The 15998-nt window shown below is 42.5% G+C and overlaps 1 protein-coding gene across 1 annotated transcript in view; it reads left to right on the top strand.

Moving 5' to 3' along the window:
- LOC144820245 (transmembrane protease serine 11C-like) overlaps window positions 1–15998 on the top strand; it is a 405011-nt gene that overhangs the window by 168121 nt on the left and 220892 nt on the right. Inside the window, exon 5 of the mRNA XM_078677842.1 lies at window positions 12746–12813. Coding sequence (XP_078533968.1) covers window positions 12746–12813 — 68 coding nt within the window. The remainder of the gene's footprint in view (window positions 1–12745; window positions 12814–15998) is intronic.

Genomic DNA, 15998 nt, shown 5'->3' with positions numbered 1-15998 from the left:
TTGGTGTTCTACTACTTATCGGGAGTCCACTTGGCCTACTGTTTGTTATCGGCCACATGATTGTGGTTTTACCAGGTCGATTGATACAACTCTGTTCTCCTTTTTACCAGCAAGGGGCGGTAGTACTACTGATCTTGTCCCGTTGATAGACAAGACAGGAACTGCTTTTCTGTAAGACGGCCCAAATTCCTTCTTTACCGCGATCTTTTCTCTGACTAGATCCCCGACTTTTGGAATCCACACAGGTCTTGCTGGGACAGGTGGTTTTTCTTCAGTGGTTGTTGGCTGCTGTTTCAACTTTATGTTGCTCAGGTCTTTTCTTGTTTCGTTTAAGTCCTGCAAAATAGCCAAACGATCTTTGATATCAAAGCTTTTTTCATTCACCACTGAAGTCTGACTGTCAAGATCTAAGACCATCATCCTAATCCCAAACAACAATTTGTACGGACTGAATCCCTTCAGAGAATTTCTTGGCAGGTTGTTTAGACTACGTTGGACACTTATTAGATGTTTGACCCACCCAGCTCCCGAACCTAATATCCTTTCTGTTATAGATAGCTTTATGCCTTGGTTTTTTCTTTACACCATCCCGTATCCCTCAGGAAGGAAGTGAGAAGAATCCCGCTGTGCTATGCTCATTTGGCCATGATTCCCCACAGGCTTAAGGGCTTAAAGTGAAAACATTGGTCAAACGTAGCATGCTCCTAGCGTATATGCCATTTAGACTCGCAAATCTTTTTATAACAGTCCCGACGTCAGCCGAGTGCTGGGGTCTACATTATAAGTGGAAACTAGTCTTTGTTTGTTAATAGGACGCATTATTTCTACTGGTTTTATTGATTATTGTTTAGCCCTTCTTGAGTGAAACGCCATGGTATTACACCGTTTCTCTCGCCGCTGCGATCTCTGTTGCAGTCCAGGCATTTTTTTACAAAAATGTGATGCTGCAGGCTCATGCCTGGCCACCAGTACACTGATTGTAGTTCTTCCAGAGAATCTTTTAGTTTGAGATGACTAAGACCCTCACCTATATGTGCGTCTACAATTAACAAAGTTCTCCTGTCCATGTTTGGAATTACTCTATCCCCCACTCCAGGGATTCGAGCAAAAGGGACGGAGTTTGCATCGATTATGTATGTATAATTGAGTGGATAGTTGATCGGTAGCGCTGAGCAGTCGCCTTTTGATGACGTTTTCACCGCCAGCACTGTTTCACCGTCAATGTATTTTGCTGCACGCTTTTTTCTAACTACGGAAGCCGATTCAGTTGCTACCGTTGTGGCTTTCTCAGCCAATGAATTCCCTGCAACGTGAACGCCATCACGCTGATGACTCAGTGAGTGTATCACGTGAGTTTTTGGTAGTTCTTTTTGCAAAAGAACTATTTGTTTCCAAAGCACTTTTTGCTTTATTGTTGCACCTGTGTCATCTTTGTAACCGTTTCGAATCCATTTCTGCAAATCGTTGTTATATGATTTGACGCAGTAATATGAATCGGACACTATAAGTGTCGGGAATTCGCGATCTGCATTATCTAGCGCCATTTTCAATGCTATTATTTCAGTTTGTTCTTCTGAATTAGTTTCTACTGAGTGTGGTTTTGTTAATAGAGGTCTTAGTTTACCTCCGCGACACACTTCTTTTGTAATCTCACATGTGGGGTTGTATGCTTGTTCTCCCCAAACGGAGGGTTGAGCATGTCCGTCTGTATAGATTACAAAAGCGTATTGTCGTAATGGCAGAATGTCGATTGACAGAGGGAATGTTCTTTCATATTCTAGATTTTTTAATTCTTTTAATTCTGGATCAAAGTAGTATTTTACTCTGTCCGTTGTAATTGAATTCACCCATTGTATCCATTCTGGATTCAACGCTGTTGTTGGTAAATTACATGGGGTTGTTAATGCCTCAAAGGCAGATTCTGCTGTTCTGACTGTGATACATCTACCGTCAGCTTTATCTTTTTCTCTAGCTATTGCCGTTTGAACTGCATGAACAATGTTTTCTTTAATGCTGAACTTCTTTTCAGCTTCTGTGTACAAGTGTGATTTGAATGCAATCGGTACCTTTTCTCCCTCATTAGAGGTCAGGTATGTGAATCCGCATCTTCCTGGGATGACTCGAATCACAAGATTGCGTGTGTTATCACGTGTTTCTAATTTTGTTTTAATTAACATGTCTGTTTGAAAGGATCTCAGAATTTCTGTGTGTATTTGAGTCCAATTGGTTCTTTTAAAATCTGGTTTTATTAGATCATAAAGGGGTTTGACCCTTTCTGCGTAATTTGCAATGTATGTTCTTCCGAAATTTAGGAAGCCTAGAATTGACTGTAGGTTTTTTAGTGTTCTAGGTGCTTGGAGTACGGCACATATCTCTAGGAAATTGTCAGCCAGGCTTTTACCTTCACTTGATAATTCATATCCTAAGAACAGGACTGTTAGATGGGCAATTCTAGATTTTTTAAAGTTGAATTTGTAACCCTCTGCTGCGAACCCAAGTATTATGGTGTTCACTCTCTTCAAGTGAGCATCCAAGTCATCATCTGTTAGGTATATGTCGTCGACATAAGATAACGCTTCGTCATCATAGGTTTGTAGTAACTCTGTTACTCTTGCTGAGAATAATCCTGGGCTGTTCTTGTACCCCTGGGGTAACCGACAGAATTGTTTTTGAGCGCCATTTATTGAGAACGCGGACAAGTATCTGCTCTCTGGTGCTATATTTTGACAAAAGAATCCATTAGAGATGTCTAATGTTGTTTTATATTTTTTGCGCACTATGTTATTCATTAGTGCAGCACTATGCGAGTTTTGCACTGCAAAAGTTTTGCAACATGAGTTAAGGTGTCTGTAATCCAAAACTAGACGATATGAATTGTCTGGTTTGGAGACCGGAAACAAAGGGTTGTTCATTTGTGAGGTGCAAGTTTCAATCACCCCCTGGTATTCTAGTTGATCTAGTATTTCTTTTACCTGTTTTTTAGCTTCTTGCTTGATTGGATACTGTCTCTGTGCAGTAGGTTGTGATTTTAACTGGATTTTGTGAGGAGGAGAGTCCTCATCCCATCCTACATGATTTTTATATAAAGCAGGAGCTTGAGCTACTGCCCATTTTCTAGCAAGTGTGTATTTTTTATGGATTGGAATATTATTTGAGAAGGCAGGCATAATTATTTCTTCGCCATGTGGGCACTCCCTGACAAACTCTGGTGGCCAGTCTTTTTCAGCTAGAAGGATGTCATAGCCCTTGGAGAGATTATCCCAAAATAGGCCCCTTATTTTTCTAGTCTTATCCCCTTCTATACGTAAAGTTATTTCATATATTTTGTGAGGTTTGCTAACTCTGGTGTCTGCAGTTTCCACTTGAAGGTATTCATTCGTGTCCACTGTCTCCAGATGATTCATAAGGACTTTGCGAGCTATGCTCACTTCTGCTGCACTGTCTAGCATTGTCTGAGCCCATTCTCCGTTTTTCAGTTGTGTCCTCAGTATTCTCGGCATTGTTGATTACTTTAATACTGGCTACCTTCTTTTTTGGAAATTGTAATTTTTTATTTGGATGAGCAGGTTCCTTGTCTTTGGACTTGACGTGCTCTTCCCTGTGTTCTGATCGTCCTCTTCTTTCTGATTTCTGCGAGGAAGTCTGAAAAGATTGAGAGGGACGTGTATCATTATCTTGATATCTATCAGGTTTCTTTATATTATCCCTATTTCTAAGGTTGTATTTTTTTCACAGAGAGCTCCCTTTGGGGAGACTTGCGTCCTTGGTCAGGAGATCTTTCTCTCCGCCGAGGAGACCTTCCTCTGGTCTGGAATCTTTTTTCTTTAGGATAGGATTGTTTATTTCCTTCCCAGCTCTTTTTTTGTGTTGTTAAATTATTTTTAATAAATACTTTTTCAGGACTTTCAATCAGTTGGGGTTTTACTGGTATTCCACCTAAACTATCTCTACCTAGTTCCTCATAGGATTTTTCTATAATTCTGGCAATTTCAGCTGGTTGGTCTGCTATATCTGTCTCTTTTAACCTTTGGCGGATCGCCGCGTTTGCTGCTTCTCCCTTTATGTTGGCTAATAATATAGCCGAGACCTGCTTGAAGTCTTTCAGTAATTTCATACCAAGAGTTAAAGCGGGTTCTGGACCATATTCATCTTGAATTTGTTTTAGCACATCTGGTATTACCGAGATGGATGGAACACCATGCGTTTTTGTGTAAATAGAAGCAAAGACTGTACCCCAAGTGTCACAGTCCTCCACGTGTGGTGCGATTCCCATTGGAAGACAGATAGTCAGAATCCTGTGTTTTTCTAACGGGGTGGTGTCTGGAAACACCGCCTCTATTTGGGTGATTGTTTGTGCTAACCATAATGGTATTTGTTCCCGTTTAGCTGGTACTTTACCTAGGCAGGACTGTATATTCTGTGGTGTAATTTTATTTGTGTTCCCCTGATGAGGGGTCAGCTGTGGAATTTTAATTGCTGGTTGGATTGTCGAAGTCCGCATTACATATTGGACTAATTGTCTATGTACTTTTATTAATTGTTTTAGTTGTATTAAAAGATCTGCTGCAGACATTCTTTCGATGTCTGGATGTGGTGTGTATCCGGCTAGGACCGGCCACGTTGCTCCTGGTCTACCTAGTGGACCGAGCCTGGTGATGTGATTATTATGTTTTAGGGCGCCATTAAACAAGAGCAGGTGCTCTTGGAATTTAAGTGGTACTTCCACCTCCTCGAAAGGAGTGTACTCATTAGGAGGTTCCTCTGTTTTGTAATAGTGGAAGTGCGTTGTTACAGCGTTTGCTGCTGGAAAGTGTATCCATGAATAGAATACCTCTGTCTGCCGATATTCGTGTGCCTCTATTACGAATATGACTGTGCCACCTCTAGGTGTCAGTCCATTTTCTATAAGTTTTAAAGTTACAGATTTTCTTATGTTGACCGGGATGAGTATTATATCCGGGTCTGCTTCTTACATAGTATTATCAGCTGCTTCTAGTTCAGCTGCTATTCTAGCTGTCTCTCTTTCTTCTTCACTGTCTACCATTTTACCGACAGGAAGGTTATCCCGTTTATTTGCAGATCAGGTTTCTTATGGAAACAAAGATTAGATGCACAATATTTTGGAACAGTGTATCCTTCAACGTTGACTAAACCAAGAACCATACATAGGAGTCTCCTCCTGCGAGGTTTGGCGGATATGACCTTTCACCCACTCCAGACGTCTTTGGAGTATTATGGGAAAAAAAGGGGTCTGAGTGAAAAAGCACAACTGAGTTACTATAATGTCTTGCGTTAGTTTTATCGCCTTTCCAAACGTTTGGGCGCCATGTAGTGTAGTTCCTATTAGCCCAATAGGCTCTGCGCATTGGAATAATACCTTCAATAGTATAGGCCTAGACCAGACGTTAACTAGGTCTTCTATTGTCGATATTAGACTTAAAGTTTTGGGTTTGCCAGCTAGCTCAGAGTTCACTAGAAACTTTCTCGAATAGGCAAGGAGGAGTTGAACCTCCCTGGATAGACAAGAAGGGATTTAGTTTCTGACAACCATAGAACATGACAACTTTGCTCTCCCCTAATCAAGAGTGTATCTCTAGAGTCGTGTGAAAACAAAAGACAACTTATTTTACTCAGTCAGTACGTGCATTCTTAGTTTCACCAGATTGTAGAGAAAAGGAAGAGACGGGCGTGTTCAATAAAAGATGTTATTTATTGATCAGTCTCTTTTCTCGTACAAGAGAAATGAATCGATATTATTGCAATACTTATGGTTAAGTAAAGTGCATACAATAAAAGCAGAAGTATAAAATAATACTGTAAAAACATTTATATGGTTTCTAAGCCATATGGTGGTTTAAAATGGATAAAATAGATACATACATATATACATTTGACTAATCGTACTCAACTGGTGCTTCTAACTACGCCTACCCCGGTGTACCTGACCTAAGCCTAATACGTGGGCGGGAAATAGAAAGTAGCAGTTTAAGTTAAGTTTGTTTTGCCAAGTGACTGACTCAAGAATTCTCTGCCAGGGGTTATTCAGTTCTGTACCTGAGATCTAGGATGGTTGAGGGATGGTATCTCTCGTCTTTGGTCTCGATATTCCAGGCTGCCTGCAAGGGCTGCTTGGAAGCGCCGGAGCTGGATTTCTCGGCAGGAGAAAACAGCGTCTCGTTCTCAGCGCGTCAGGAAGGCGGGGCAGCGCCAGCGGGGTCCACTCTGTGCTGGCCTCTTCGGCAAGTCTCGCTGCTCCGATCTCGTCACCACCGCGTGTGTTTGCTTAAGGCAATATCTGTAATATTTATACCTGTAAGGTGCCGAGATTGACGTAAGGATGGACATAGATACGTCAATAAGGATGTCATACGAACTGGTCGTTAGCACATTCTTTTACTGAAGTTCTCGGTGAAATCAAAACAATGGCCGCAGGGATTTTCCCAGGTTGTCATAGGTTTGATTTGTTTTGAGAACTCCGTATGCCTTATCAGGGGCTGGAGGAATATTGCTTGTCTAATTAGATGGCAAACGTTATGACCTAATCAGATAACGCGTTCCTGTGCCGTGGTGTGGCTTAATCAGATAACGGTTTCTGCATCATGGGATGGCTGCTAGTTAGTTTGTTAACCAGAACAGGGTCAGGAACAGGGGGATCGATACAGAACCTATAGGAACACAGCACAAAACGGCTACACTGGCTGTATACATTTTCTTCACACCATTACCACTGTATCCTGATTATAGCACTTGACAGCCGGTAAGCCATGAGGGTGACCCACAAGAATGGTTTTGTTACTGCCTAGTTACGAGTGGAGATTCATGTTTGGTCGAAAGCTGCTTCTGGAGGGATAGGAAATTGGTTGAACTGTCACGTTGTTTGCTTAGTTTTTAGTTTTCGGGACACACATCGCGCTGCACACGCCTTGCACAGCCCTCAGAACCTTAGATTCACATTGCAGAGACCAAAGGTGAATGGAACTGATCAACCCTGCCTCCCACGACCCCACACATGTCTGTTTGTATAGACCAGCATGAAAAGTTTAATAGCAATGACATGGAACTTGAACAACCTCCTCAACGGTATCAAGAGAAGAGCTGTTCTGCCATGCCTATACTGTTACGCCCACCAGATTGTAATGCCGCAAGAAACTCACCCTTTAAGGACTAATTGCTCTTTCCTAACAGAAAATGGTTACAGTAAGGTATAACAAGTCAGATTTAACTATGGATCTAGGGGAGTGGCAATTATGCTTCACAAATCTCTGCTGATGGTAATCTCTTGATTCACCTGAGATTTTCTAGGGAGATATGTGTTACTGGAAGGCTCGCTTGATGGAACCCTATATAACTTATTAAGTGTCTATGTCCCCCCACAATTGGATGACACTCGGGGACCTTATAATTTTCCTCCTCCCAAGCAGGATGCTTATAGTGGGAGACTTTAACAATATTCTGGACCCCCTTGATTCCATGCACACCCTAGAGCCGGGACCAGAGAGGGGAACAGATTGGGCAACTGGGCATTGGGCCTTGGGTTATGTGACACATGGATGGTATGGAACCCCAATGCTAGGGAATGCACAACACTTCGGCAGTGCTTGGCTCCTTATCTCGTATTAACCACTTTTTGTTAGCAGCTCCAGACTTCCTTCACACACAAGACACTTGTATTTCGGACCACGCATCCGTTTTTGCTCCAGATGGTAAATTGGAGAGGGGAGGGGAAAAACAGATGTTGCATTTCAACACCTGGTTCCTCCAAGACTGATTGTTCGCCCTAACTTTGTAGGCTCAACTGGCGTTTTTCCTGGGTGTCAATCAAGGAACAGTAGATTCACCGGGGACACTCTGGGAGGCGTGCAAGACTACTATGCACAGTGACACGCTCTTCTATATCAGGGGTCTGTCACATGCCCGAATCACACAGCTAGAAAGGTATATCCTAGCCCTAGAAAGTAGACCCCAGGGCAATTTGACAGAACTACTTAGCTGGCGACTGGTTGTAGAGAGGGTAACCCTGACACAATTATGCTTGGACGAAGTCCGTCCAAACTGGTAAATTTCAGCTAGATGTAGATATGAATGGAGCGTTAAATCTGGCAAGCTCCTTCACTGGCTTGCAACTAAAGAGCTGTTATCTAGAGTGGTGGCCAGCATCATGAATATGTACATCAAAGCCACTGTGCGGGCCATCGACCTAGCCACCTTCGTGGTATTGCTGAAACAGGATGAGCCGTCAGATCGGTGTTCTTCTTACGGGCCTATCCCCCTCATAAATGCAGAAGTTAAGCTATTCGTAAAGCTGCTGGCAAGACGACTCCCCCATGTTCTGACTTGACTAGTTTACCCAGACGAGTGCAGCTTTATCCCCCACAATACCGCAAGGCACTGGATCAGGATGCTTCAACTTACCCTGGGATGCCTCTGGCCTGTGCACTGAGCCAAGGCACTAATGCTTCTCGACTTGGCACGGCAAGCGGATAGTTTTACTCCAGATTTCAATCTGACGAGGCATGAGATAAGGGTGTATCCTGTTTCCCCTTCTCTTTGCCCTGGCTATTGAGCCCTTAGTGGCCTAGATATAGTGTAATGCTCAAGTCTGAGACTTTGATTAGGGAATGGCCCTAGAAAATAGAATACCTCTCTATGAGGATGATGTCTTCCTATGTATGGTCTGCCAGGTGGAGACTAGAACCCACCTGTCCTAACCTCTATTTTAGGCACCTTTGGGACTGCATCAGGTTTGAAGGTGAAGTGGTCTAAATTGCTACTGGTCCCTCTGTGAGGAGATAGAGAAGATGAAATCTGGCATCCAGACCTCCCCATCAAACTCTTAAGCTTCCAATACCTGGGGATCCAAATGGCCTGGGAACCAGGCCTGTCATAGAACCTTATTCTTCGCGCCTGATCATGAGTTTAGCGGTGCGGGAGCGGGGCGGCACGCCACCGCCCGACTGCTGCACGGCTAAACTCAACCGTCCACTGCTGGCCAGATTACGGGTTTTCTCAGTGTCTGGCGGGTGGTCCTTTGGAAGTTCCAGCAGAGGTGCCTTTGAAAAAGGCAATGCAATGGGAATTCCACCGCATGTTCCGGCACGGCATGGACTGTCCGTTCCATGCCGTACAGAAACTGACCGTGCATACAGAGAGAGAGGCACACCATGTGTCCCCTGCCTGCTTCCCTATGACCTGGGGCACCAGGGGGCCCAGTAGGGCCCCCTTAATTTCCTCACCGCAATCAGTTTAATGGCGTGAAGACCACCATGGGATCGTTGGCAGTGAGGAAACTCATAATTTGCTTGGTGGGGCTGCAGCGGTACCGCCAAGCATATTGCGGCCTCACACTCCCGACCACCGCCAGGGATCGCAGATCCCTGTCGGTTGTGGCGGTCCCATGGTGGTCCAATCGGCGAAGTTGTAATTCGGTGGTTGGACCTTTGGTGCAGCGGTGACCGCCACACCACTAATAGTCCTATGTACCGACAAACTCATAATCTAGTCCTTAGACCCCTATCCTGTGAAGTTCAGAAGGAACTGGATAGTTGAACCAAGTTGCCACTCAACCTGTCGGGTAGAGTAGTCCTATATAAAATGCTGATCCTTCTACACTTCTTCAATACCCCCAAAAAATTCCCTTTTTCATCCCAAATCACTGGTTTGACACCATTACATCTAAAATGTGTAAATGTATATGAGCCAGTAAGTTCCCCAGAATCACCGCTGACAAATGTGTGAGATCCACATTTGAAGGAAGCCAGGCCATGGCCAACATTTGTCTCTAACACTGGTCAGCACATACCCTGGTGGTGAATGTCTGGGTGCATGGAGGTTAGGTGGACCTGCCTTTACAATGGAGGTCTGACTGATCGGTCTGGATAACCTCATGGGTATGCGTATGGGACACCAATACCCTGAGCCCTTCCTGAATTTACCATGGTGGTTCTCCAGGCCTGGAGGGCATGATTGCACTGGGCGCAATGGGCCCGTAGGGCGACAATGGAATCCAGGCTATGAACAGGTAGATGGCAGAACCGTTTGTCACAGCTGGATGGCTTTATGAATAGATGTGTCAAAACTGGGCAATTTGTGGGAGGGTGACCATGTAAAATCCTCCCTTCCCCTTCAAACTGAATTCTCTCTCCACAAATCTCAAGTCTTCTGCTTTCTACAACTCAGACACACCCTAGTGGGCCAACGGAGGCCCATGCGTGCCACCGGACTACAACCCATTGCAACGGCATAACTACTTCTGGGCCCACCAGATAGAGAGGCCTTTGCAGAGGTGTACAGAGCTTTGGACAACCACTCACCCTGTAGACTATCAAATCTGAATATGCAGTGGGAGGGCTATCTTGGTCCTCTCGATTCAAATTGGAGAGAGGCATGTATGGCACCACGTGGCCTGGCAATATTGGCTAGATTACGCCTCATCCAACTAAACTACTTACACTGTACATATTTTACACCTAGACAGCTGTGGAAGGTGCAATACAAAGAAAACGGGGTTTGGGGCCAAGCACAATTGCACCTAACCTCAGTAAGTCCTTTATCTAAGTTGCTTAGGTGCTAAGGACCGGAGATTCAAAACCCCTAAACCTCCTAAGACGCAAGTGTCTTACTTTCTAAAAGCAAAATACAATGGTCCAGCACACTTGATTGTAGTTATAAATCACAGTAAAACAATAACAATTATTTCATATGTATTAGCAGAGCGTATTCAATACAGATGATAGTGATTCAGTGGAGTTGTTTGAAGTGTATTCTTTATTCATAATTTTTCTTCCAATAAAAACACCGTAGCTGTAGCCAACACGTTTCGTCCTTCACGGACTTCTTCGGGGCTACAAGTGACATATATATTCAACAATTATTACACAAACCATATAAACAATCTGAATTTTACAATCTATACATAATAAATTACAATGCATATTATCACATTTTACAAAAAACTATACAATATTTACAAAGCATTCTACTATGCTCAACACTATCATATTTCAAATACAGTTCTTTATCTTTCCACTGATACTATCATGTTATCATACATATTGTCAACTTAAGCTATAGGCTCAATAAGGCCAACATTGAGACTTTTCTTCTTTTTTTCAGTTCTTTATCAGTTTAAGATTCGGGGGGGGCTAGCTTATAAGAAGATTAATAAACATTCCCGCAAAGATAATCACAAAAGAAAGTTAGCATTTTTTACCAAATGGTACATTTTCTTGTGGTCTGTACAGTGTTTCTATAGTTTCTCCTTTATGAGGTCCAATATGATTCTAATGTATCTAGTATAAAAAAGGTATTCTTTAAACCACAATTTGATAGTGTTGAGCATAGTAGAAGGCTTTGTAAATATTGTATAGTTTTTTGTAAAATGTGATAATATGCATTGTAATGTATTATGCATAGATTGTAAAATTCAGATTGTTTATATGGTTTGTGTAATAAGCTCTGCTAATACATATGAAATAATTGTTATTGTTTTACTGTGATTTATAACTACAATCAAATGTGCTGGACCATTGCATTTAGCTGTGGAAGGTGAAAAGACTTTCGGGACCCTCCTGCACCAGATGCAGGGTTGACAAGTGAGACTTCTTCCATATGGTGTGGGGGATTCCCTCCTATCTAGCAATACTGGCTGGCCATCTTCCGAACACTTTCATAGGTCCTGCTCCAACAAATTGTGGCATCTCCTAAAGTTGCCTTACTAGATCATTTAGGAGTCTCTAGGGGCAAACGACGGTAAGTTGACCTATTTTCATCTCATTTTATCCTTTTTATTAGTAGTTTTTAATTGATACATCCTATGTTTTGGAATGGTTCATGTCTGGACTATACGTTTCCCACCGCTTAACTATTACTTCATTGTTTTACACTTACCCTACCAACCCATTATATTCTATCAACATTGCCTTGCGCTGGATCAGCTTCCAAAAGCTGGCAAAGGCGACATCTGGAGCCCAGCATTCATTCACCTTTGTGAGTTAATGGTTGAACGACCTTAGTTCTGTGGAAATTGTGGTCTGTCACTCCTCTGCACTTACGTCTTATTCTATATCCCTGTAGCAGAACATGCAGTCAAACTCTTAGGGAGTGGACTGAAAGAAAGCGATCCCAAACATCTGTTGTTATATTGTATTGCAAATGTAAATACCAATATTTCTTAAGATTAAGTGCTGGACATCTTTGAGGGGAAGACATCATTCATAATACAATACCGAGGACAGTATTCACCTCAAATCCATCTTCCATTTGCCAGGTTTGAAAGCAGGGTTGCACTGTTAGGAAATGTGGAAAGGTAAAATCCTGAGCAGTATGATTTCCATGCCTACTAGAACCATGAAAATTAGAAAGCATATTCAGTGCCTCAGGAAGTTTCAAACAGGTATAAAGCGACATACACATTTGAATAACATTATTTATATATTCTGGGTAATGTATGTGAATATTATCACTGTATTGCATAGAGTGTATGAACATGATAGAGGCAAAATTTAAGTTTTCACACTTTTAACAGCTTACCTACAGCTTTGATTAGCTTAACTACAATTGAGAACAAGCTATCTACTTAGCACCGGATAGTCAATCGGATAAAATAGGTGCAAAGTGAACAGCACCAATTAGCCAAGTACATTTTAAATTGGTAAAAGATGCAATACACATAGAAATTAATCATTGTCCATGTTGACTTTTTTTTGCATTTTCTATATTATAAAAATGATCTTGTATTTTTTAACAGCTTAACACAACTTACAAGAATTCTGACTTAAAAAAGCAATACATCAAGTCACAAGTGGTCAAGCTAAGGTATGCTATTGCTATTGATATGCCTCGTTGTTGTCATATGTGGCCCTAACGTGCAATTACCTTGGCACTGGAGGCATGCAGGGCCATGCGTGTGTGTATAAGAGGGGCGCTGGCTGATGTGTTCTACATATTTTGTGGAAGTGCACTCTGTAGCTTTAATACAACAGAAAAAGTGCACAGTTCAAGGCATTATTTTCTAGTTGTAAGGTAAATAATTTAAGTTTTGAATTTGAAAGTTTGCAACTGTAATAGAACATCATGCTTTTAATAGTTCCAATCCTGCTCTGATTTAATTTCCTGTTTCAGTTCGACAGAAGTTCACAAAATGTAGGACAGCCTTATCAAGAAAAATTATTATAACAGATTTAAAACAAAATAAACAAAACGAGTTTTTGATTGGTAAATCTGTCTGAAGTTGAAACATTGATAGTAATAAATGACATATTTGGTTCTGTACAAAACTATATAGAGAAATACAATTTAAACCAGATGTACTAAATATTTTACCACTTGCAACCCCTGCAATTAACTACATTTGTAGGTCTGCAGCTGCAAACAAGTGTAATATTATTTACCAAGCACGTTTAGAAGTCGGTAAAGTTTTACCAACTACTAAAATGCATTCAGAAATGAAGTATAAATTGCAGTTTGAAAGGGGTGTGCTTTGGGTGTCCTTTCCAAATTACAATTCCTATCTAAATGCATCAATATTTTTTGACCGTGATAGTGGCCGCAAACGATTGTAAAATTACCAACCCCAATGTTTGGGTGGTAAATGATTCGCAAAAGGGAAGCCTTTTGTGAATTGGGGTAAAACGTTCAGGGGGAGTAGGCGGTGGTGCAGGGGACCACTACCAACTCTCACTGGAACTTTAAAACAAGCATTTGCAATGCAACAGGTCTCGCATTTACATGAGTTTGAGCTAATGGCATTGTAAATGACAATGCCTTTTATTTATGTTTTGGTATTTGAAACATAAATAAAACGCATTGTTATTTACAATGCCAATAGCTTAAACTCGCGTGAATGCGAGACCTTTTGCATTGCAAATGCTTGTTTTTCATTGGTGTGAGCATAGGGAAAGTGGAGTGATCACCGTCCCTATTTCTCCTGGCTTTTAACGAGCGACCCTGTGTGGTGGGGGCATGAGTCGGTGCTGTGGCTTTGGAGAGATGTTTCTGAGGCCACATCTGAGAGTGTAGCATCGACCAGAGCAGTCATTAACTCCCCTCCCCCTTGACATTATTGAGAAAGAGCAGCACATTATTGGTTTTTTGGAGTTGCCAGAGCCACACGATGTTCATGTTTCAGGATATTTAATCTGCCATTAGCCCAGAGGTCGGAGCTGTTTCGTCATTACGTATTCCCATCGTTGACTTGTATAACTGAATGAGAGAATATCTTTGCATACGGAGTGATAATGGGGTGTCTAGGCGCTTGGACAAACCAGCTCACGGAGGCCTGTCTGGCCTAGCCTAGCTGTACTGATGATATGTAATGATAATGTAATGATGCTTTTTTTCAGATGGAAATCCCATCTGACCAGTCACAAATGGTTTCAAGTGGTTTTAAGTGGTTTTAACTGAATCTCGTTGCATTATATGGGTTTCTAGACAAGGCCATGGATGTTATTAGCGCCGCAAGTTGAGTGACACCTCGTCTCAATTGTTCGAGGGGGCCATTGCACCTCAAATATGGCTCTTATTTTCTACTCATATGGGGATGCAGGGTCCCGTTTCTTTCATTGCATAAGGGTCCATGGCATCACTGGTACCTTACCATTAAGACATTGATCACTAATTACTCATGACAGGGATGAAGTCCACCCGTGTCATGACTTGGCGCAGTGTGATATGTAGTGGGCTCGAACGCATGATACGTTGCAATTACTTTTTCAGTACAGTTAGACCAGGTGAAAGTTCACAGTGATGTTTTGAGGAGTCGTCTAAATCTTTCCTTTTGGGAAATTCTATGTAACCAGCTTATATTATTTCTACTATTTCCAGTTGCAGGACATGTGTGTTTTTTGGAATTCAGACTCCATAAAACGTGCAAAAACCCAAATGACCTAATCTTCATCAAGTAAAAAACATTTGCAACTGGTCAACTTAGATCGATCCTTTCATTCAGGAAGGGACTGCTAACGACCACAAAACCCGACTATTGCCAGGCATCTGCGCTAATCACAAGTACCGACCTTTGCACCCGCAAATGACATTTAAAGAAATAAACCCTAAAAAGAATTTCTTATGCTTGGCAGACCAAGGAGTAACTCTGTTTGTCAGATTTTTAACAAGGAACTGCGCCGTTCCTCATGAGTGTCGTCTGTCACCAGAAACATCTGTTCTTCCGAGAGGACTTTTTGCTCGACGCATATTCCTAATACACGTGGCCTAAGATCGCCCTTTGCTTTGATTATGTTCCTGTGCATCTGCAGTTTCCATGGCAACGGTCTGAATTCATATTTGAATAGAAAGGTGAGGCGACCCTTCTTTGAAGGGTGGAACTGCCAGGCGGGGTGAAGAGGATCCAATCTGCTGCAGACACTTCTCTCGACACAGCAGAGTGCCCAGGCCGGGCCATGTGACCCTCCAGTGTGATGACGCTCATGGTTCTCATCACAACAGAGCGGGTTATGGCATCCACAGTCAAACAAAATACCAACTCAAAATAAAGCTGGACCCCTGGTCATGTCCTATTACTTACCGATTATCTTCATTACTCCGGGTCCCGTAGTCCTCGACACCTTCATTACAAAGTGAGATAATCCATCTCACTGACAGAAAAAAAGAACATAGGAATGCTGGACCTACCCTCCCCCTCCCGCTGGGAGTACATAAGCGTACAGGTCCCAGCATTCCCTCTGAAATACCAAGCCAAGGTTGAAGGCAGGCAGATCGGGACCCGGAGTAATGAAGATTACCGGTAAGTAATAGGACATTACCCCAGGTCCCTCCGTCCTCGACACCTTCATTACAAAGTGAGAAATACCAAAGCAGACCCCGGAATTCATCCAAAAACACAACAAACCACCAGGGAATAAAAATAAACCCAGGGATTCATCGACAAAAACAGAAGAAACAAGGAGCGAACACAGCCAAGCCCAGAACCAGCAGGAAGGCACACAGGACCCGGCAGTCCCACAAGGAACCCGAGACATCCCCCAAGAACGCCAAAGAAAGAG

Source organism: Lissotriton helveticus, chromosome 2_1, assembly GCF_964261635.1.
Source record: "Lissotriton helveticus chromosome 2_1, aLisHel1.1, whole genome shotgun sequence".
In the NCBI taxonomy this organism is placed as follows: Eukaryota; Metazoa; Chordata; class Amphibia; order Caudata; family Salamandridae; genus Lissotriton; species Lissotriton helveticus.
This window is presented reverse-complemented; position numbering and strand designations above follow the sequence as displayed.